The 20,746-nt window shown below is 44.0% G+C and overlaps 1 protein-coding gene across 15 annotated transcripts in view; it reads left to right on the forward strand.

Moving 5' to 3' along the window:
• Positions 1 to 20,746, forward strand: part of CDK12 (cyclin dependent kinase 12) — a 70,597-nt gene that overhangs the window by 35,954 nt on the left and 13,897 nt on the right. For 5 of the 15 annotated variants that reach the window (XM_046674702.1, XM_046674700.1, XM_046674703.1 and 2 more), the window contains exons 14-18: positions 1,343 to 1,760; positions 13,435 to 13,540; positions 14,026 to 14,169; positions 17,814 to 17,913; positions 20,358 to 20,558. In XM_046674702.1, coding sequence (XP_046530658.1) covers positions 1,343 to 1,760; positions 13,435 to 13,534 — 518 coding nt within the window. In that variant the 3' untranslated portion in view covers positions 13,535 to 13,540; positions 14,026 to 14,169; positions 17,814 to 17,913; positions 20,358 to 20,558. Of the gene's footprint in view, positions 1 to 1,342; positions 5,240 to 13,434; positions 13,541 to 14,025; positions 14,170 to 17,739; positions 17,914 to 20,357; positions 20,559 to 20,746 lie in introns of those variants that run through there. The other 10 variants (XM_046674697.1, XM_046674698.1, XM_046674704.1 and 7 more) reach the window with 9 other exon arrangements.

The raw sequence follows: 20,746 nt of genomic DNA on the forward strand, positions 1-20,746 counted from the left end.
TCCACTGCACAATTTTACAATTTTGTAGTGTTTTCATCTGCACGCCAAGAAAATGCATACTTACTTTACTGATTGTCTTTACAAAATATAATTGTGGTAAATATGCTATCAAAATATCAAATTATAACTAAAAACTATTTTCAGCTTGTCTGAGTAATAACTTTTTATCACTAGCTCAGACAATAAACTACTGGCTATATGGACATTTAAAACTATGCTTCCACAGGGAACAGAAAAATTGTTCCTTTGGAAGATATCTCAAAACATTAAACCTTTTCTTCAGCAGAGTGACTCGCAACTCTAAAGGCACTATTCTGACTGTACTTGATTTTGTGTGTCCTCAAACTTACACCATTTTACATCTCTGCTCTCCTGCCTTGACAGGATTTCATTATCAGACAATGATTACCATGCTTAGGCAAATTTAGCCAGCAGTGGGGGGAAAAAATGTCTGGGGAGTGGTTCAAAAAAGACAAAGATCTTTGGAAAGATATAGTATTTAATACATTTCTGAATACTCAGTTCTTGTCACTGGCTCCAGGATAAACAGATGTTTATCATCAGCCCATTCTGCATGACATTGCTATAGTCATTTTTTTTCATAGCGTGGAAAAATGCAGGAGGTTGGAAAACAACATAGAAAATTATGATAGAAGAAGGTTACTTTAGTCTTTATAATTACTGTAACATAGGAGGCTGAATGAGAGTATGGTGGTTAATGTCCCTTTATTCAGAATGTGATTATGGGGAGAGGGGACTGAAGTGTGGAAAAGCAAGTGTATATTTATACATGACGGTAATGAAAGGTTTTTACTTTATTTCCTCTCTCCTGTATATTATTTAAGTTCCATTTCAGGTGTTAAATGTTCTGTAAAATGTGTTAGCTAAGTCCATGCAAGGTCTCCTATTGTACAGCAAGATTATGTCCTAGAAATGTGACCACAGCATGTGTGTATTGTTCACTCTCATCTTCCTTCTTTATTTTCATTAATGTTTTGATCCAACAGCATAAAGGGGCGGGGAGGCTGCCAACAGCCTACATATTAGAACAGTTCCTTAAGGAAGGAAATGGAGGAAATCTCAGACAAAAATCAGGACAATCATTTGAAACATACGATCTTGTTACACCAGCTGTTAGATCCAGAATGCAACTGTTTTACTTTCAATCACTTGGTTTTATTTATAAATTGCCATTTCTGATCCCACGATTTTATTCTTTATATATATTTGGTTACTTGTATTGATATTTGTTTTTGTTGGGCAGTGTGTGTGTGTGTGTGTTTGTGTTTATAATCACATGTGATTTATAAGATGGTGTTTAAAAGAAGTAACCCTTCCACAGCGTGTCCTCCTCACATTCTTCCACCAGAGAAGAGGCCCCCTGAGCCCCCCGGACCTCCACCGCCGCCACCTCCACCCCCTCTGGTTGAAGGCGATCTTTCCAGCGCCCCCCAGGAGTTGAACCCAGCCGTGACAGCCGCCTTGCTGCAACTTTTAACCCAGCCTGAAGCAGAGCCTTCTGGCCACCTGCCACATGAGCACCAGGCCTTGAGATCAATGGAATACTCCACCCGACCCCATCCCAACAGGACTTATGGAAACACTGATGGGCCTGAAACAGGGTTCAGTGCCACTGACACTGACGAACGCAACTCTGGTCCAGCCTTGACAGAATCCTTGGCCCAGACCCTGGTGAAGAACAGGACCTTCTCAGGCTCTGTGAGCCACCTTGGGGAGTCCAGCAGTTACCAGGGCACAGGGTCAGTGCAGTTCCCAGGGGACCAGGACCTCCGTTTTGCCAGGGTCCCCTTAGCATTACCCTCAGTGGTCGGGCAACCATTCCTGAAGGCTGAGGGAAGCAGCAACTCTGTGGTACATGCAGAGACCAAATTGCAAAACTATGGGGAGCTGGGGCCAGGACCTACTGGGGCCAGCAGCTCAGGAGCAGGCCTTAACTGGGGGGCCCCAGCTCAGTCTTCTTCTTACGGAAAACTCTATCGGGGGCCTACAAGAGTCCCGCCAAGAGGGGGAAGAGGGAGAGGAGTTCCTTACTAGCCCAGAGACTTCAGTGTCCTGAAAGATTCTTTCCCTATCCATTCTTCCATCCAGGTCTCTGAACCTTTAATGAAATCATTTGCCAGAGCAAGGTAATCATCTGCATTTGGCTACTGCAAAGCTGTCCATTATATTCCTTGCTCACTTGCTACTAGCAGGCGACTTAAAAATAATGATTTTGGCACCAGTTCCCCCTTGATGGGCTATAGCCAGAACATTTACTTCAACTCTACCTAGTAGATATAAGTAGAGAATGTGGAGAGGGTCATTAAATTGAAAAGTAAATGTTTTATTAGTTCGTTCATTGCCTGCACTTGTTGAGCAGAAGGAAAAAGAGAATGATTTCAATTTTGAGATGGCTCAGGAGAGGCTCTCTAGGTTTTTAAAGTTTTGGGGGTTTTTTATGGTTTCTTTCTTTTGAATTTAGTTGTTTTGTTCTTCTTTAAAGAGAATAGTGTTCAAAAAATTTGAGCTGCTCTTAGGTTTTTGTTATAAGGGAAACAGAGTGACTGGCTGATTTAAATAAATGTTTCCTTCCTCTCCACCATCTCACATTTTTGCTCTCAAGTGAACTCTTTTTTTTTCCCCATTGAGCATCTTGAACATACCTTTTTTCCAAATAAATTACTCATCCTTAAAGTTTGCTCCACTTTGACAAAAGACATGCCCCCTCTCCCTGCACATGAAGCAGGTTGTAGAAAGTGGCATTCTTGGGCAAGTAGGTAGACTTTACCCCATCTCTTCCCATTTTTACCCCATCTTTATAGAGTTTCTCTTTCTCTCTCTCTCTCTCTCTTTCTCTTTTTGAGGCATTTGTTTGGAAAAAATTAATCGTTGAGATGCCCAAGAACCTGGGATAATTCTTTACTTTTTTTTAAATAAAGGAAAGGAAATTCAAACTCCTATATTGTTCTCTGTAACTCTTCAATTCTAAAATGTTTTTTGTTTTTTTAAAACCATGTTCTGATGGTGAAGATTTATAAATGCAGACAGCCTAGAACATTGCTGCTGAGCTGGGGTTAGAGATGATGCCTCCATACCTAGAGGGCTAATAAGAGCAGTTAGCATACTGTTTACACATATATTTTTATGTCAAAAAAAACTTTGAAACAGTGCATTGTAATATTGTCAAAGAGAAAAAAAGACATCCTGAAAATACATGAAAATGTAACCTAGTTTAGGGTGGATATTTTTCTGAAGCTATATCAATACTTGAGACCTTTTTTAAAAAATAATTTTAAAAGAGCAGACCATGAGAAAGAACAGTATTGACATATACACATCTTAGCATGTATATCCTGCCAGTTCTTTTAGGGATTTTTCCTCGAGAGAGATTTGGTTTTGGTTTTGATTTTGGTAAAAGGGGTTAAATTATGACTTCGTGGCAAGAATTTTGCCATATTATAAACAGGAAATGGAAAAGAGAAAGGCTTTCAGGGTGGGATAACTTGGAAGGCTTCTCATTCTGGCTTCCATTTCTATGTGAGTACCAGCATATAATGTGTTTTAAAAACATACACGTTCATATAAATTATCTGCACAGACTTAGACCTTTGTGAAATGTAGGTTAGCTTCCTTTTACAAAGAGGGCAAACATGCTTCAGCATCTTGGAGAATAGTTTTCAGAACTCAAGTAAAGTTTCGTGTTTCAATGCCAAGTTCTTATATTAAAAAATAAAAACTACTTGTAAGAGAAAGGTGCACTAATAAAAAAAAAAGAATGTTAAGGAACTGAAAGAAGAATCCTCTTCAGATACTTACATGAAGACTATTTTCCCTTGTTACTGAAATAGGTAGATATCCAGTGTGTGTATTTCTTTATTATTCTCTGGGTTTTGGTCTGACCTTGCCCTCAGGGCCAAACATTGATCAGAAAGAGAACCTTCTAGCCGTTTTGGCATTGATGGCTTTTTATAACAGTGTGTCCAGTTAAATTTACTAGGCTCACCGACATGCTATTGGTAAATTGCATTAAAATTCATCTGAACCTTTTGTCTGTTGACTTCTTAGTCCTCAGACATGGGCTTTTGTATTTTAGAATATTTGAATTTAAGGCATTGGGCCCCACTCTCTGTTTTTGATTAAAGAACTTAAGCCTGGGATACTTTCGAAAGTATCCAGTGAAAAAAATTGGTTTCCCATCAAAATAAATAAAATTCTCTATATATTTTAATTGTATTTTGGTTATCAGCAGTCATCAATAATGTTTTTCCCTCCCTCTTCCAACTTCTTATTTTTAATTATGCCAAATATTCTAAATAATATACTTAAGTCTCCATTTCCCCATCCCTACTACTAGGGAAGGGGGTGAGTGTGTGCACGTGTGTGTGTGTATGTATGATCCCATCTCACCCCTCAACCCCATTTTGGGAGTCTAACCTTTAAAATGAAGAAAAAAAAAAAAAGCCTGGTAATTTTGACTATTTCTAAAAGCAGAGGAAAAAAGAAACTCACTTAAATATCCTGGAATCTGTATGGAGGAAGAAAAGGTATTTGTTAATTTTTCAGCTGTGTTATCTATAAATGTGATGGAAGTGAAGGTTTGGCAGAATTTCAACTTGACTATTAGAAAATTACAAAGCAAATTATATTCAAAAGTGGGTTTGTTTTTGTTTTAATTATTGTACAATGGGAGGTATTACGTGCATTAAATACGTTATTTTGAACAGATGAGAAATCTGATTCTGTTCATGAATGAGAGGCAAAACTGGTTTGACCATGATCATTTTTGTGGTTTTGAAAACAAATTTGCTTGACCCAGTTTCCCCAGTTTCCTTAGTTTTTTCTTCACTATACATAGGAATGATAAGGATTTGAAAACAACATCAGATCTGTATGTTTAAACGCAGGGCAGTTAGCACAAATTTGTAAGTAGGACTTCGGTTAGCTTATGCCACAGACATTACCCAACCACTTGTGTGTGTGTGTGTATATATATAATATGCATATATAGTTACAGTACTAAAATGGTTACCAGCAGGTTTTGAGAGAGAGTGCTGCATCAGAAAAGTGTCAGTTGCCACCTCATTCTCCCTGATTTAGGTTCCTGACACTGTATTCCTTTCTCTCTCTCTTGTTTTTGCCCCCCATCGGGTGTACCTTGTCTATGTACAGATATTTTGTAATATATTAAATTTTTTTCTTTCAGTTTATAAAAATGGAAAGTGGAGATTGGAAAATTAAATATTTCCTGTTACTATACCACTTTTGCTCCATTGCATTTACTTCTTAATTTGTACCCTCTGAGCAGATCTAATTATGTATAAAGGGCATTTTTCCTCCACTTTATCTTAGGGGTCCTTTGTCTCAGAATCACCGTAGACTTAGAAACTACCAAAAAAAAAGAGTAGGTCTCAGAGTTTGAACAAGTGCTTCGGAACACTAGACTAGGAACTAGAAAATAAAAAAAGAGTTGGGAAAAACCGTAAGATGTGATTTTTTAAAGTAGAAAACAGTTACACAAATAATGATAGTGCCAGGCCATCAAGAGTTGAGCTTCGTGTACCCCAACTCCTCCTGAAAGGAGAGGTAAGTGGGTTTGAGCTCAACTGTCATCAAGGAAAGTTGGTAAGAGGCTGTTTAGACCAAAGAATAGTCTCTTAAACCATAACTCTCTAGCCCCCACCAGTTCCTATGTTACCATGAGTAGGGTCAGCATTCGGATTAGTGTTCCTATCTCTGTTGAGATTTCCTGATGCATTGCCAATCCAGGAAGTGAGTCAAAGTTGTTTATAAGGGTAAATTTCCTATTATCTCCAAAATATTTCCTATCTCCGCCTGAGGAGAGGATTCCTTTCCCTTTTTCATGGTTTAGGATACTGAGAACTAAATTTCCCTTGTATGTGCTGCAGTCCTGCTAGTTATGACCTAAGTAGGCAGAGAGCAGATAAAATCCATCAGGAAACAGGAAGAAGGGAGAATAGGTATCAGGAAGTTGTGAGTGGGGTGAGCAATCGTACAAGGTTAAGGGATACAATAGAACAAGGAAATTAGAAGTTGAGTTCAAAAAGTAATGATGAGGGTTGCCAGCCTGTTTTTGGAATCCCCAAAGTTTAAGTGTGATGTTCACTTGCCTGAGGGCTGTCATGTCTTTACCCAGAAGGAGAATGGGGGGCTCAAGATTTTTCCAATGCCTGGAATCCTGTGTTCCTGGTTAGCCTCCAGAGAAAAGGAATTTGTTTTCAGTCTTCATATATTGCAAGTTCATGACTACGAGTGTGAACTTCAACCTACTAGAGAGTGTTGTCATAGCAGTGGCTGTCTTCAATTCTAGGCCTAAAGGCTGAGACTTAACTAACCTGGACTTGTTTCTGTTTCACACCCAAGGCTATTTCTAACTAGAAACCGTGCTGTGCAATACCTAAATTTCTTAGGCACCATCTTCCCAGACAGGCATCCTTAACTGTATGGTACGGTTAATGCCTCAAAGAAGTTAACAGTTAATGGTGCTGAATTGGGATTTCCATTGTTATTAAAGATTGCCCCATAGCTTGACTGTTTTTTAAGTATTGAGTTACTTCTCTGTTCACAACTTAGTCATCCTGAAGAGCTAGGTGGAATGGAAGTGGGGAGTTCCTCAAGTGAGTAAAATGTTCAACCATCCCAAGGGAGAGGCGAAACTGCTAAGTCTTCTGTGGTCCTGAGAGGCAAGGTGAGCATTCCTGGACACTCTGGTTAATTTTACTGTCCAGGTGTAGCATTTCTCATCTATAGAGACACTTTTTAGTGTTCCTATAGCCTTAGGAATACTTTCAAGTTTACTTCAAGAGTTGATAGACTTTGGGTGAAGTATGACAACTGAAGGAATTACTGGTGGTATTTTACCACTCCTCGCTGTATGTAGCTGTCTCTAATGTGTCCACCCACTTCTTTTCATTTCCTATTTTTTTCCCTTCTCCCCACTCACTACCCAACTTGTATGCTTTAGGCCTATCAGAGGTATTGATTGCTTAACCCTGCAGGTGATATAGAGTTATTGCTGCTTCATAGTTTTGAAGGGTAATGGGAGGCAATTCAGAAGACAAATATCTATTCCAGATCTTCAACTTATGGGGTGATAGGTGAAGGAGAAAGCAAAATAACCATGCTTTATTACTGCTGAGAGCTATGAAAGAAGCTTTTAATTTATGTTGTGTGGAGTACAGGAGATTTTTTTTTTTTTTTTTTTGCTGGTCTAGGAAAGGCAGAGAGTCTCAACCTTCACTTCTTCATCCTCATCCCTCATATCCTGAGACTGTTGCTTTTGCTGATGACATTTCTAAGCTCAGTTGCAGATGGTGTCTGTGACAAGTAAAGCTTGGTGAGAAGAGGGCTCTGCTATCCATTAGAAAGCAGATGAGAGCTGCTTTGATACCCTGGTGATTAATAAGTAGGGTGCCAAAACACTTTGGCCACTGGATTGCTCTCATTATATCTCTGTCTCAAAAATTAGTAGTCCAAGGCGGAGAGAAAGAAGCTGATATGAACTTGGTCTTTAATACTCTCTAGATGGGTATTTGTTAGTGAAGCTTACTCAGTATGCATCCCTCAGCCACAGCATGCTTCTCTGGAATGAGAGAGTATAGCCATGAAATGTCAATTCACTTAGACTTAGGTTCCTTAAGACCTGAAAATAGATGGATTTTTGGATGTTTTGCTCTAGGATGGTTGTAAACTGAAGATAATGTTGATAATTCTAAAGGAATGAAGGACATTTTATCCAAGCGAAACTATCCCTGAGGGAGGCAGCATGGAGAGCTTAAAAAGGCTACAATGTAGCAGTCAGAGCTAAGTGAAAAAAAAAGCCTGAGTCTTGGAGGGTGTCCTTTCTTTACCTTAAGAAGCCAATCTGGTAGGTTGTCTCAAGGAGAGTATCCTTCTCCCCCTGTGTCTCAGAACTACAACAATGCCTCACCTTGGGTGAGGATCAGCTTGTAGACAGACAACCCTCCCTACCAAGGCTAATGCAATTTTGAATGCTTTCAGCTCTAGAGAAAAGAGGCTGAATTCAGACTTAGAGAAAGCTTAGGAGTCTGATCCCTTTTGTAAGTTCAGGAACTTCTGAGTTTGGCCTTGTACCAGTATTTAAATTTTCTGTTAGGGAACCAAAGATCTCATATAAAATGAAGCAATATAAGAAGGAGATGGGAAGAAGGGAGAACTAGAGCAGCCTGGTAGCTGGGCTGCACAAACAGACTTAGGGTATAATTGCTTATAAAGAAGAGAGAGAGAGATGGAGTGGAAGGAAGAGTTATGTTTGGGCTAGTGAATGTTAGGGGATAATTGACTTAATGGTTCATGATTCATTTCAGGGAGGCCCCATTAAAGCATTACTGTGAGTAGGGGATGCCCCTCGATTACAGTAGTGTTACCTTTATGGCTGGAGGATGGGTCTAGAACCCTTAGGCAGGAGGATGCTCTTAAGACATTTTCGCTAGGGAAGCTATATTGTATTAAGCAAATAACTTACATAGGGACATTTTGCTTAGCACTGCTATCTACATAGTTCAAGAGAGTAATTCAGGAATAAGGAGGGAATGATACGGATACATTACGTTAAAAAATTATTTGTATTTTTTGAGTTTTAAAACTCCTGCAAGTGGTTTTATGTATTTTAGGTCAACCTGGAAACTAGTATTATTCCTCTCCCTTTCATTTTAGATCCAAGTGAAGGCAATGCATAGAAGTGCAAACAAACCAAAATATGTGAATTAGAGTCACAACATGTTAGAGCTACAAAAGGACATTAGTTTGTCTAGTTCAGTGCCATCTTTAGCCAGTGAAAAAATGGGCCCTAAAAGGTTGAGAAACCTATGGTGTTGGGAGAAAGAAGGGAGAGAACGGAAACTAACATCATCAGGAACCTACTATGTGTCGAGCATTGTGCTTTGCTTTTATTATCTTGATTCTTAAGCACCTTGAGGCTAAAGGATAGAAGGAATAAAGGGCAAATCCCTCTTATTATCTTGAGCAATTTGTAGGAGATAAAGGGGAGTGGCAGATCACTTTTTCTGGTCTAACCACACAGGGCTAAACTGGAGGAAGTAAGAGTCAGCATTTGAGAGTGAGGTTAATCTAAGGAAGTACTCACTAGTTGAGAGAGACTCATGAATAACTTCTCTATTCCTAGAGACCTTGCAAAAATGTGATGGTCAAAGGCAGTCTAGAGGCAGGCCTGGTAGGGAACAAGATTACTATTGGCTCTGGGATTGACTTGCATTCTAGAAAATCAGGTCTTGACCTGAGAGTATGGGAGTAATCTTAGAATTAGGGAGCAAAATGGGGCTTCTCATTCTAAGGGGTCTTCAAAGAAAATAGTGGTTATATACTATGAATCAAGGAGATAAACAACTTCTTTTGGTGACCGTGCTTGTTTTGGGGGATATTGTTTTGTTTTTAACACACTTTGAAGTCATGAAACAATTTGTAATTTTGGACAGACTCAGTGCCAAGTTCAATGTTGGTAGAGGCAGGTGGCAGCCTGAAAATTGACAGAATAAGATTGTATTCCTTGTAGTTGTTTGATATGATATCCCAAAAGTTATACCATGAGGGCTGCCTCAGTGGGGAGCAATAATATGATTAGCTGAGTCATGTCCTGAGTACAGGGCAACTTCTGGGGAAGATTAGGGGAGGAGCCACCTTTAGGAAGCTTCTGGGTCTAGTGAGAGATGAGTCTTATACCTGAATGGGAAGTGGGAAATCGGTATTTATAAGTCAGCACATTAATGCAGGTTAAAAAATAAAATAGTAACCTAGTACAGAGGGACCCAAAGCAAAAGAATAATCAGAAAAATTGGAGTTAACCAGAAAAGATTCTTTGAAGATAATGAAGATAGAGGACATGGAACAGAAGAGAGGAAGGTGATCAGAGGAAGAAAACTTATGGAAGAAGGTTTATGTGTGTTTTGTGTAGAGGACTGTGAATGGACTAGTTAGTGTGGTATGGGAAAGCAATGTTAGGAAATGAAGTTGGGGGAGCAGTCTCGGCCTGAATGAGGAATTTGAATTTGATTCAGTAAGCAGCAACCGGGAGCAGAACATGATGAGATGAATATGATGTTGAGAACTTTTCCAGCTGTACTGGGTCAAGGAAACAGGAAGGCTTGCTAGGATATTGTTGTTCTTGTCCAGATGTGAGGTCCTGGGGGCCTGCACTAGAGTAGGACAAGGAGAATGAGAAGAAAGGGGGTCTATAGGAATTAGCAAGGCTTGATGATAGTTTGGATGTGAGGAGAGGGATAAAAGCCTGAAGATGATGGCCCCAGGACGTATGTATGCTGTTGATGGTGATGAGATCTTGGAAAGAGATAGCTGCTTTGTTTTTAAGAAGTAGAAATGTAAAACCACTTGATGGGATGTGTCTGTGTTCAGTATTGGAGAGTCTAGGAGGGGGCATTGCCCCTGGAAAATAGTGGAGCATGTGCTGTGTGCCCAGATGGGCACTTGCACTCTGCCCTTTTCAGGTTGGAGAACCAGGTGAAAGTTTATTGCTGGGGTGTACCCACAGACTTCAAGAATGCTATCCCACTCCAGATCTGGGAAGGAAAATACAGTTTTTTGCCAATTTCTTCCCCTTTAATGCTTTGAAAATGGGATATGACTAGCCTGTGGCAGCGTGTGCCTGTGGATGCACAATTCTCTGGCTTGATTCTTGGAAGGCCTTTTTCTCTTCCTCCCTGGGGGTCATTTGTATCTCTGGTTCCTGCTCCCAGAGCCATAAAGTGGGAGCCCCCATTTATTAATTGGGTTGGGACTGGGGAGGGGGTCGGCGGGGGACTCTTTAGTGTGGCAGGTGGGGGTCTTCCCGAATGAGCCCATTAGCCTGCCCCAATGGCAGCTGAAACGGGGCTGCAGCCAAGTCCTCTCCGTTTCAAAAACCCTCCATCGCCTGCAGCAGATCAGAACAAGGCCTGCGGGAGCCCTTAGCTTCTGATTGCAGCTGTGAGGAAGGACAAAACAATTTATAGGAAGCCAAGTAGCTCCTGTCTCTGCCTCTTCCTTTCTGTCGTTGAGGAGCGGGAAGACTGGAATGTAGTGTCCCCTCCCACCATAGCTTCTTACAAGGCATGTAGAGGCCTAAAGTAGGAAAGAACAGGAGTGAGTATGTGTGCGTTGATTGGACACTTATGTTGATGCTCTGGATGTGTTTACACATGTCCTTGCTTGCTTCTCCCATTCACACACAGTTGTATTGGATAAGCAGCCACTACTTATATGGAGCTCTCTAAGGGAAAGCCAAGTGTATGCTCAGACTCTTAAATAGTCTAAGGTGTGTGTAGGGGGGGCATAGCTTATCATACTCTTTTTCTGCCCCATACTTGCCTTGTCTCCTATCTCCTTTATCAAGATTCAGGGTTAGAGTTAGATCACCTTCTTAATATCTTTTCTTCGTAATAGAAGGAGTTTGGCACTTAAAGGAAAGCCTCCTACTGGGACTCTCTTGTTTGTCCCTTTAGTTAGGCCAGCATGAGAAAGGCAGGCATCTACAGGGATGCTTCTTTCTGCAGTGGCCCAAAGAGAAGGTATGAAGGACAGGAAAGTCTAACTTCCTGATGGGAAGGCACTTGGGTCTTCTCCTTTTATAGAATCGTTAAGTGTTCAGACCTAGAAAGGGACCCTAGAGGTCACCTAATTCAGCCTCTTACTTTACAGAGCAGGAAACTGAGGCTTAGGGAAGGGAAGTGCCTTGCCCACAGTCTCACAGTGAGTGAGTTAGTGGAGGCCATCCAAGACCAGACTCTAAGAGGCCAGAATCTTAACCTTCATGAGTACGGAGCCCCTAACTTTAAGATCACCAACTCCTAAGAGCCCTGAGCTTCCTCAGGCAAGGAAGGTAGGACTGTGAGATTTTGAGGGAGGAGGGACAGATTGAGCAGGAAAGGTAGATTTAAAAACCGTTAGTTGAAAAACTAAGAAGCTTTATATATTTTTACTTCAAAGACTAATTTTTCAATGACATGCAAATTGTACAAGTGTAATTTTTATTTAGAGTCAATAGTTCTGGTTCATTGGGAAGCAAGTGGCCGCCACAGCCAAAGATCCTGATGCCCTCAGTTATCCCCCAAGTACGAGGAGCACTTTGACACCACCTCTGGGGGTTGGATAGCAGAAAAAAATCCTAGAGAAAATGTGAGGAATTTACCCTAAATCTCAACTCAGGCTCCTTTGCTTTACAATGCAGCTATACTGAAGCAAAATTAGAAGGAAGGGAGAAAGAAAACACATCTCACCTGCTGGGAAACTGAGAGGAGTCTCTTAATTAGAGAAAGGAGTACAGAACTCTGAGTAAAATGAGATATTTTCTGAGATTACAGGAAATTGGGGTGGGGGAACCCTCTACTCCTATTCCTGTTTTTTTCATTTTGAGTTGTCGGTTTTCTCTTGATGAGGCAAAAGGAAGGTGGTGTGGTGTTCCACAGGGACCTAAGCCCTAAGTAGTGTGCTCAGTGAGCTGACATGCACAGCAGGTTCTGAAGTCATCTTACTCTGGTGCTGAGACTCCCTTCCCTTCTTTGGACCTTTCTCAGATGTATCTACAGTTCAATACTTCCAATGCTTATTTTCTACACATATGAGTCTGAGAGCCAATGAGCAGAGAGAGGAATGCTGAAGAGTCCATAAACTGGAAGCAGAATCTTGGAGGGAGAAGGCACCACTGGGCAGCTTAGAGGAAAAGTTATCGGTCTGGGTTAGAGGGGCAGGGAATCTGCAAAATGAGCATTGTCTGCTGATGACAAAGAAATAGATCTCAATGCATCTCCTTTACATTTTCTCCATCACACTCTAATTGATAGCGTAGGGGAAATGTGGAGTTGGTCCCCACACAAATTCATCTCTACCTAGGGAATGTGTGATAGACTTACTTTCCCAAATTGTATCGTCTGCTGCCCCTCAAACCTGCTTTCTGTCTCATAGGCACTTTTTTTTTTTCCTCAAGCCCTTCTTGAAGAAGCTGTTTTGGACAAGCGAGCCTCGAATTCAAGCTGGTGATCTAATCTAAAACTAGATGGCCTCCTCTGAGTCACCTTGCATTAACTTTGCATTAACCTTGAACCTTCATTACCCTTTATAATTTTGGGTTTCAGAGCTTCTATTTTTGTTGAATTCCTAACTTATCTCTTAAGTATTGGAAATATGGTTTTTATTTTATCAGACTGGGAGCTGGTTGCCTGGAGGTAGGAGTCTTAGAACAGTTATAACTCTCTCTGGGAGCATACCTAAGCTTCCTCTGAACCCTTCTGAGCTTCATGAATTCAGGTTTGAGGGAATGAGAAGAGTGGTGACCATCACTATCACTGTTATCTATCAAGGCCATGCTCCCTGGGTCAAAGACCAAAAATCCTCTGGTGTCTGGTCCCTTGTCTCATGTATAGTGTAACCTGTCATTTTCCTTTACAGGTGGCAGCAGCAGCAGGAGGGATGGCCTCTGAGGAATTTGATGTCCATCAGCCACCTGGCATCCGGAGCCCTGACAAGTTCACTCTTTCACAGACTCTAAAGCCAGGTATGGACCTAAGGCTAATCAGAGACCTCTAGCTTGCTTCTGTAAGGATAAACACACACACACACACACGCACATGCACATGCACACAGAGTCTCAGGGAAGTTTCTTATTCCCAAAGATCTTCAGAGGAGTTTTCTTATCTTTTTGTTTGACCCATTATGGTGTTCTACCTTCTCATTAACAATTTCTCCCTCCTGGATAGAGTGGGTAACCCCCTTTATTTGCATTGGTGGTCATTTCATTCTTGTTCTTTCCTCTTGGCCAGCTGTGCTAATGGACAGTCCTCCCCAGTGGGATGCTGATATCAGTTACTCTCAGCCTCTCCTCTACAGCAGGTGCCCCACTTACCCACCACCTCATACACACACACAGCCCTGCCTTCTTCTTCCCCAAGAAGCTGTTTTCTCTCCTTTTCTTCTGAGTCAGGGTAGGGCAGTGCTATCCCTTCTTACTACCTCTCATCAGCTTTTCCGCTTCCTTTCCAGGTTTGATGGGAGATCCTATCTGTACAAACACTGTGCGAGACACCAGAAATAGAGGCCTACAAGCCTGCTTCTCTCCATCCTCAATGCCCAGAATCAGGCAGGTTACCAGCCTCTATTGCCCAGCCCTACTCTTCTTGTTGCCAGGTAGTATGCTCCTCTCCCTCCCCACCAACCCCAAAGAGGGTCATATTTCTCTCTGGGAGTATTTCTTTCTTTGGTAAATATCTCCAACAAGGGGAAGGCCATGGTGACTCAGCTCTCTGCCTTGGTGACTTCCAGCTCTAATCTTTAGCAAGACCTCCCTTATGTTAAATCTCCATCCCCTCTCTATAGTTCAGAACTATTTCCCCCATTTAGTGGGTGTGGGAAGAAGGAACCAGTAAAAAGATAGTATTTGACTGGGGAAAGGGTCTAATGACAGGCAGCCCTTCTCTTGGGGCTAGAAGTCTAAAGTCCCAGACATGCATTCTGTCCAATGGCCTGGAATCCTTGGGGAGTACCTGGATCTTTTGAGGGAAAGGTGTTTTATCTGCTGTCCATTCCCAAGGACAAGGATGTCAGGCTCTGAGAATCTGTCCCTGTTCATTCCCAGACCCCCCAGGAAGTGGAGAATGGATTGCCATAGGGCAGAACCCACCACAAGGTGGTACTCTGTCTCGAGCTCAGATAGAAGCTCTTGTTTGGCACCTATAGAGAGTTAGCTGGGGTGCCAGAGCCTCTCCTGCCATTGGAGGTAACATCAGCTTACCCTTCTGATGTTAGGCCTCCTCTCTCAACAGTGCATTTCACCCATGCAATCCAGACAGCACAAGCAGCAGGCCTAAATAAGTGCCAGCTCTGGGTAAGGTGCTTCCTTCCCCTGGTAGGCACATACCTTGAGTTGGAGTTAGGATGGGGTGGATGGAGGGCTGGGCAGGTGTTAGAAAACAGAAATGTTCCTGGAAGTAGTTGAGCAGTAAGTATGCATGGGGTACCTTGATGGCACAGAAAGCACCAACATTTATAACCCTGCCCACCTGTCTGTCAACCTGGATTTCTGATTCCTCAAGGAAGCTGGCCCACTTGGCCAGCTGCAGTCTTGGTTTCTGCCACACGAGGGTGCTGCTGACCAATTTAAACTCCTGCCCCTTAGCGGACAGAGTTTGGGCAACCAGGGCACCTTTTCCCTAAGACAGGGGTCAGAAACACTTTGAGAGAGCCTGAGAGCTGGGGCCTCAGAAGCCAGAATAATAGTTAGCACCACTTGTTCTTTCTTAAAAATGGCCTGAGACTCTGAAGACTCTGCCCTAGTGGCCTGACAAGTCAGTATGTTCCCAGCTGAACTTGAGAAGCCCCCTAACTCTAGACACTGAACACCTTGCACAGGTGCTTCTTTCCCTCAAGATGTAGGAGGCTCCAGCTGTCCACCCCACTCTCCCCCTGCTTTCAAGACAGTCACTTTCCAGTTCAGAGGGTGGGGGTACCTGTGCTTTTCAGAGAAAAAAGTCTCTTACAATTTACAAATCTCAGAAATCTCTTATTTCTCTTAAAAGTATCTTCATTAGTGAGATAGTGTTGGGGAGAGGTCTGAGAAGACTGAGAGTGGGAAAGTTCAGCCTTCTATGCCCCCATCACCTCCCTTGCACAAACCTGCAGAGCTCCAGATGGTCTAGTGGATGTTTGCAGCCTGAGTGGCTGGAGGACACCCCAGGACTCTGAGCCAAAAAAAGATGTCAGAAAGCAGGATGGGGAGTGAGGCTCTTTGGCCCATGAGCCTCATTCTGACCTCATACTGTGTAATGGCTCTGCCAGAGGTCCAAGTGGCCATGGGGTCCTTAGGGAGATGAGGTATCCCACAACTGATCCTCAGTCTTCAAGAAACCTTTGCACGTTGAACAGGCTAAGGGAGATAACAGAGGTTCTCCTCCTCCCTCCTACCCCCATGCCCGAGGGCCCCTCCCCAGGAGGACAGCTTGATTAAACAGTCGGTGCTGCTGGAATTACTGCACAGCTGGCGCTCCCCCCTAGCACCCTGAGCAGAGCAGCAGTGCAGATTAAAATCTCCAATTAGCGTTAAAGTGAAGTGAGGAGGTATTGAGGCTGCCAAGGAGACCAGGTGGGGGCCCTGGGTTAGCAATCCCCCCCTCTCACCTAGGTTCTGAGAGCACCCTTGGTCATCTCTTCTTTCCTAGCTCCTCTCCCAACAGCTCTCGTGCCCATTAGCTTTGCATTGCTTGGGGCCAGAGGGCTTCACAAGGGGCAGAGGGAGGTGGGGCAGATGCCTTACCTGACAAAATGCTGGGGACACCACAAGTGTGGAGGAGAATGAGTGTGATCAGCGCCCATCAAGGGAGATGCCCTACTCACAGCCTGCCAGGTATCCAGGTTGAGGTGACTTCACACTACTGCTGCTGCTTTTTGCCTAGAGTAAGGGGAAACAGGACAGGTCCTTCCAGACCCTCTTACCTATAAGGTGCTGGGGGATGTAGTGTCTACACAAACATCTATCCTTGTATATTTTATCCTATCTGACCCATCTGTTCCCATCCAAATTATGGTTCCTTCCTTCCTCTCTCCTTCCGTTCTTTTCCTAGCTTTCCTGTGGGCAGGGGTAGGCACAGTCTGGCTTGGGAGCATTGCCATGCCCTGCCACCTGGGTCCCAGCCGGCCCTTCTTTATCTTTTTTGCAGTTTGGGGAAGAGCAGGGGTATACCAAGAATGGAAGCCTCAGCTTCTCCCAACCCCTGAACATCACACTCTCTCCTAAGGGCTCTCTACCATTTACATTTCTGCCTTTCACACACCAAGCCCAGAATGAGGGCAGCACAGCTAGCCACACCCTCTGATTTCCCTCTGCTCCTTTAAGGGAAATGGAGGTGGGTACCCAGCTGACTGAACCTACTCACACCTCCAGAAATTAGACACCAGGGCACAGTGCCACCCTCCCAGGCTGGCACATGCTACCCTGGCAGAGATTCAAATAGTCCCCCCCTTCATATCCCTACCCCTATGTCTTACTCTTCTCTCTCCCTCTTTCTTCTTCTCTTTTTTTTCTCAGCTCAAAGCACAGCTGAGCCTTAAAAGTGCGGGGGGGTGGGGGGATTGGGGATACCAAGCTGGGGCAGGGGGGTGGAGAGCTCCAATAGCACGTTTTCACCTGCCATTTAATTGGATGTATTTTTAATTAATGGGACCTCAGGGACCAACATGAGACAATCTGATCTCTGAATAGGGACAGGGGAGGGATTGGGTAAGGGAGGAGGATTGGGCCACTGGGTGCGGTTACCGGGAACCCAGGCCCATCAATCACTGGCCACTTTGCGTTCTGGCATGGAGAATAGCGAGGTGGAGGAGGAGGGGAAGCACTGGAGAGAGGTGCCAGGATTTCCCCCGAACTGCTAGGACCTTCAAAAAGGATGGAACTGTACCGATTGACTCTGGTCTAGGGCCCAAAATTGCAGCCAGAATATTAGGTAAGGCTGTTTTCTTGCTCCTAGGGTTTTGTCCAGTTGGGCTTATCTCAGTGAGTCCTGTAAAAATGTGAATGGAAGTTGGAGACAGAGCATTGAGGTTCTTGAAGAGAGAGGACAAGAGCTAGGGACTGTAGAACCAGAGACTGTGGAAGAGGGAAGAGAAGGGCAGAGTCCAGAGATATTTCTGTATGTTTAGACATAAAATAAGTGCCGTTGCGATTACATGCAGAACGGCATGCAAATGAGGCCTGGTGCCTTTCAGGTATGAATCATAGAACCTTACTGTTGCAAGGAAGAGAGCTTGGAGCTCCTCTTGCTGAACGCTTCATTTTACAGATGTGGAAATGGAGACCTTAAGAAAGGAAAACAGTTGAATCCTGTCCTGGAGTTGCTTTGTGTTTCTGGATTTGAAGAGTTCCTGGGAACACAGGGAAAGGTAGGTAGGTAGGATTTGGAGAGGAAAGTTAAGGGAAGAGGGTTGGTGGGATGTTACTCTCTCTTGTGTCTCTGGTCCCCGAGTCTTGGAAGCAACTCAGGGGAGTCAGGCAGGTGCTTACTGGGGGGGCATTGCCCTCATACAGCCTGTTCCAGGGGTCATCTCATTTATTCCCTTGCTTCCAAGCAGATAGATCCCCCACAGCCCCCCAACTCCCATGGGATTCTACCATATTCTGTAAGGTCCACAGGGAAGGACATGCACCAACTACCCTGGTTCCTTAACTAAGAAATAAATCCCCCAATGATGACTAAATATTAAGCTTTTTTTGAGATCTTATTACAAGTTTCCCTGTTGCAATATAAGCTGCTAGAGAAATTATGCCAAAAAATGTAGCAAAGAGTGGTCTTTTACTTCTTGTCCTATGTCTAAGCTGAGAACAGAGATACAATGAAACTCAAGGCTCTGAATGCTGAGTCAGAAATGCCCCTGTATTCCTGTGGTGCCATGGCCCCAGAACTCTAGTCAGGCCCCATCTGGCTCTGTGTGGTGTTAGTGCACACTAGAGAGAAGGGCATGTTACCAGCTGTCCCTATCTCCACCTCCCTGTTTCCTTCACTGTTCAGACACTGGTTTAAGGAGCGCAAGAATAAAGGAGAAGAGGGGCTTTCTCACCAGGTTACCCAAGGTGGTGTTTCCTGGCATCTTCTTCCTTCCTCAAAAAATTTAACATTTTTTTTTTCTGTATTTCATGAGAGTAAGTTGGGATCAGGGCAAGGATGGGCACAGAGCTTGGAAAGCAGTGTGGGTAGAAACTTTGTCATGCTCTTCAAGCCCCAACACCTTTCTCCTTCTCCCAGAGTTGTCTGCTCTTCTGTCTTAGCACCCCATTTGTTTTTTTGTTTGTTTGTTTGCTGAGGAAGATTCACCCTGAACTAACATCTGTGCCAGTCTTCATCTATTTTGTATGTGGGTCGCTGCCATAGCATGGCCACTGACAAATGAGTGGTGTAGGTCCGCGCCAGGGAACCGAACCCAGGCTGCTGAAGAGGAGTGCGCCGAATTTAACCACTAGGCAACAGGGCCAGCCGTTAGTACCCCTGTTTTATATGCCCAGAGGCCCTATGGAAGAGTAGGATATGCCTCTTTTAGTGCCTCCCAGCCTCAACCTGCCTTCTCCTTAGACCCTCAAGGTCATCTCCTTGGCTGTCTGATTCTCTGTCTTCTTTACTGCCAAAAAAATGAGAAGGGCCCCTTCTCATTTCACCAAGACAGTCTGGAAAGAATTCATCTAGCTCCCCACCCTGTTTCCAAGGGCCTGCAGGGGGAGGGGTAGCAGAAGAGAGCTGTGCCAGGGAGTTGAAAAGGAAAATTCTCTTGTCAAGGGAGATCAAGAGAAGCCTGAAAGTGGGGAGAAGACAGGGAAAATTTGGGAACTGAGGCCTGAAGTCCCACCTGTGTGTCTGGCTGCCTAACATAGAGCAGGCCATTCATATTAAGTATTGTTTGGGGGATTTATTAGATGGCTCCTATTTACAGAGCTGCTGTTTCTCCTCTGAAATACAGAGCAGCAGAGAAGAGCATGCAGTGAAGAAGAAGGGGAGGGGGTGTCAGGCTTTCTGTAGGCCCTCTTTCACACCCTTTGTCTCCTCCTAGTCCAACATTGGAGGCATACTGGAAGGGCAAAAAGGCCCTTAAAGGATTCAATCTAGATTCTGGATGTTTCTCTAGGGAACAGGGCCTCCCTTCCTCCAATCCCCACCAGCCCTGCCTTACACTCTAGTGGTATGTGGCACACTCTAAAAGTGTCAGATCTACAGACCTGGAGTCAGAGCCTAGAGCTTGCTCTGGAGTCCAGAAGAAACCTTGAGCCTTTGCAGGGAAAGAGGGATAGACTTGAAGTAAGTGGAAGGCAGAGGTAGCAGTCCCCAGAATCTCCTGCACTCTGGAAAAAAAGGAATTGTTGAGGAGCTCAGCATTGGCCCAGGGTTTAGCTTTTACTCTTATGGGATCCCTTCCTCTTTCTCTCTCAGTGTGTCCCACTGGCTGGTGAGAGATCTGTATCTCTGAACTTCCTGTTTTAACACCTTGAAAGTTGTTATGCACGTGCCCTATCTAGCTCCCTAAGCCATGAAGGAGGGGAAGAAAACATCTCAGAGGTGGCAGTGCCATGATGTCCATCCAGGAGAGAGGCTAAGGAGAAGAAACATTGACCAGAGAGGGAGCCAGGAGGAGATGCCTGCTCCTGAAACAGCCTCTTTACCCAGTTCTCTCCCACGCCCCCTCTCACATGCTGACAAGGCTGTGTGCCCAAGTGTGCCAGCTCTCCTGGCTGGCGATCCTGCTCTGCCGTGCAGGCAGCCGGCTTTCTGCTCCAGGACAGAGCACGTGCTGGGGTCTCTTGCACTCCTTTGCTCACTCATCTCAATGTTTTCATGTTGCAGATTCCTAGAGATGAAGGAGGGAGCTCTGGCCCTGCAAGTAGGAAGACAGTGGGCTCCAGGGCCCTTTGGGTGCATATCTGCCTGGCTGGAGGAGGCGGGAGGAAGAAGGCTGCTGGCAGCTCAGCTGAGCTCAAGATTCTGGTGACTCATAGCAATGGGGGCGGCTCATGAAAGCAACAGAAAGGAAAGAGGTCCAGGCCTGTAAGAGCTCTCTTTTACCCCATTTCTCCCTGACTCTCAGCTCTGTGGATGAAGGTCTCTCATCTAGATTGTGGGGCAAGAAAAGACCCTAGAAAGAAGGGAAGGAAATGGGAGAGAAGAGAACAGGAGAAGCTGAGCATTCCCAGTGAGAGGATTCCCAGTAAGGAAAGAATAGGAGAGGCCAGTTA

This window comes from Equus quagga, chromosome 11 (genome assembly GCF_021613505.1).
Source record: "Equus quagga isolate Etosha38 chromosome 11, UCLA_HA_Equagga_1.0, whole genome shotgun sequence".
Classification (NCBI taxonomy): domain Eukaryota; kingdom Metazoa; phylum Chordata; class Mammalia; order Perissodactyla; family Equidae; genus Equus; species Equus quagga.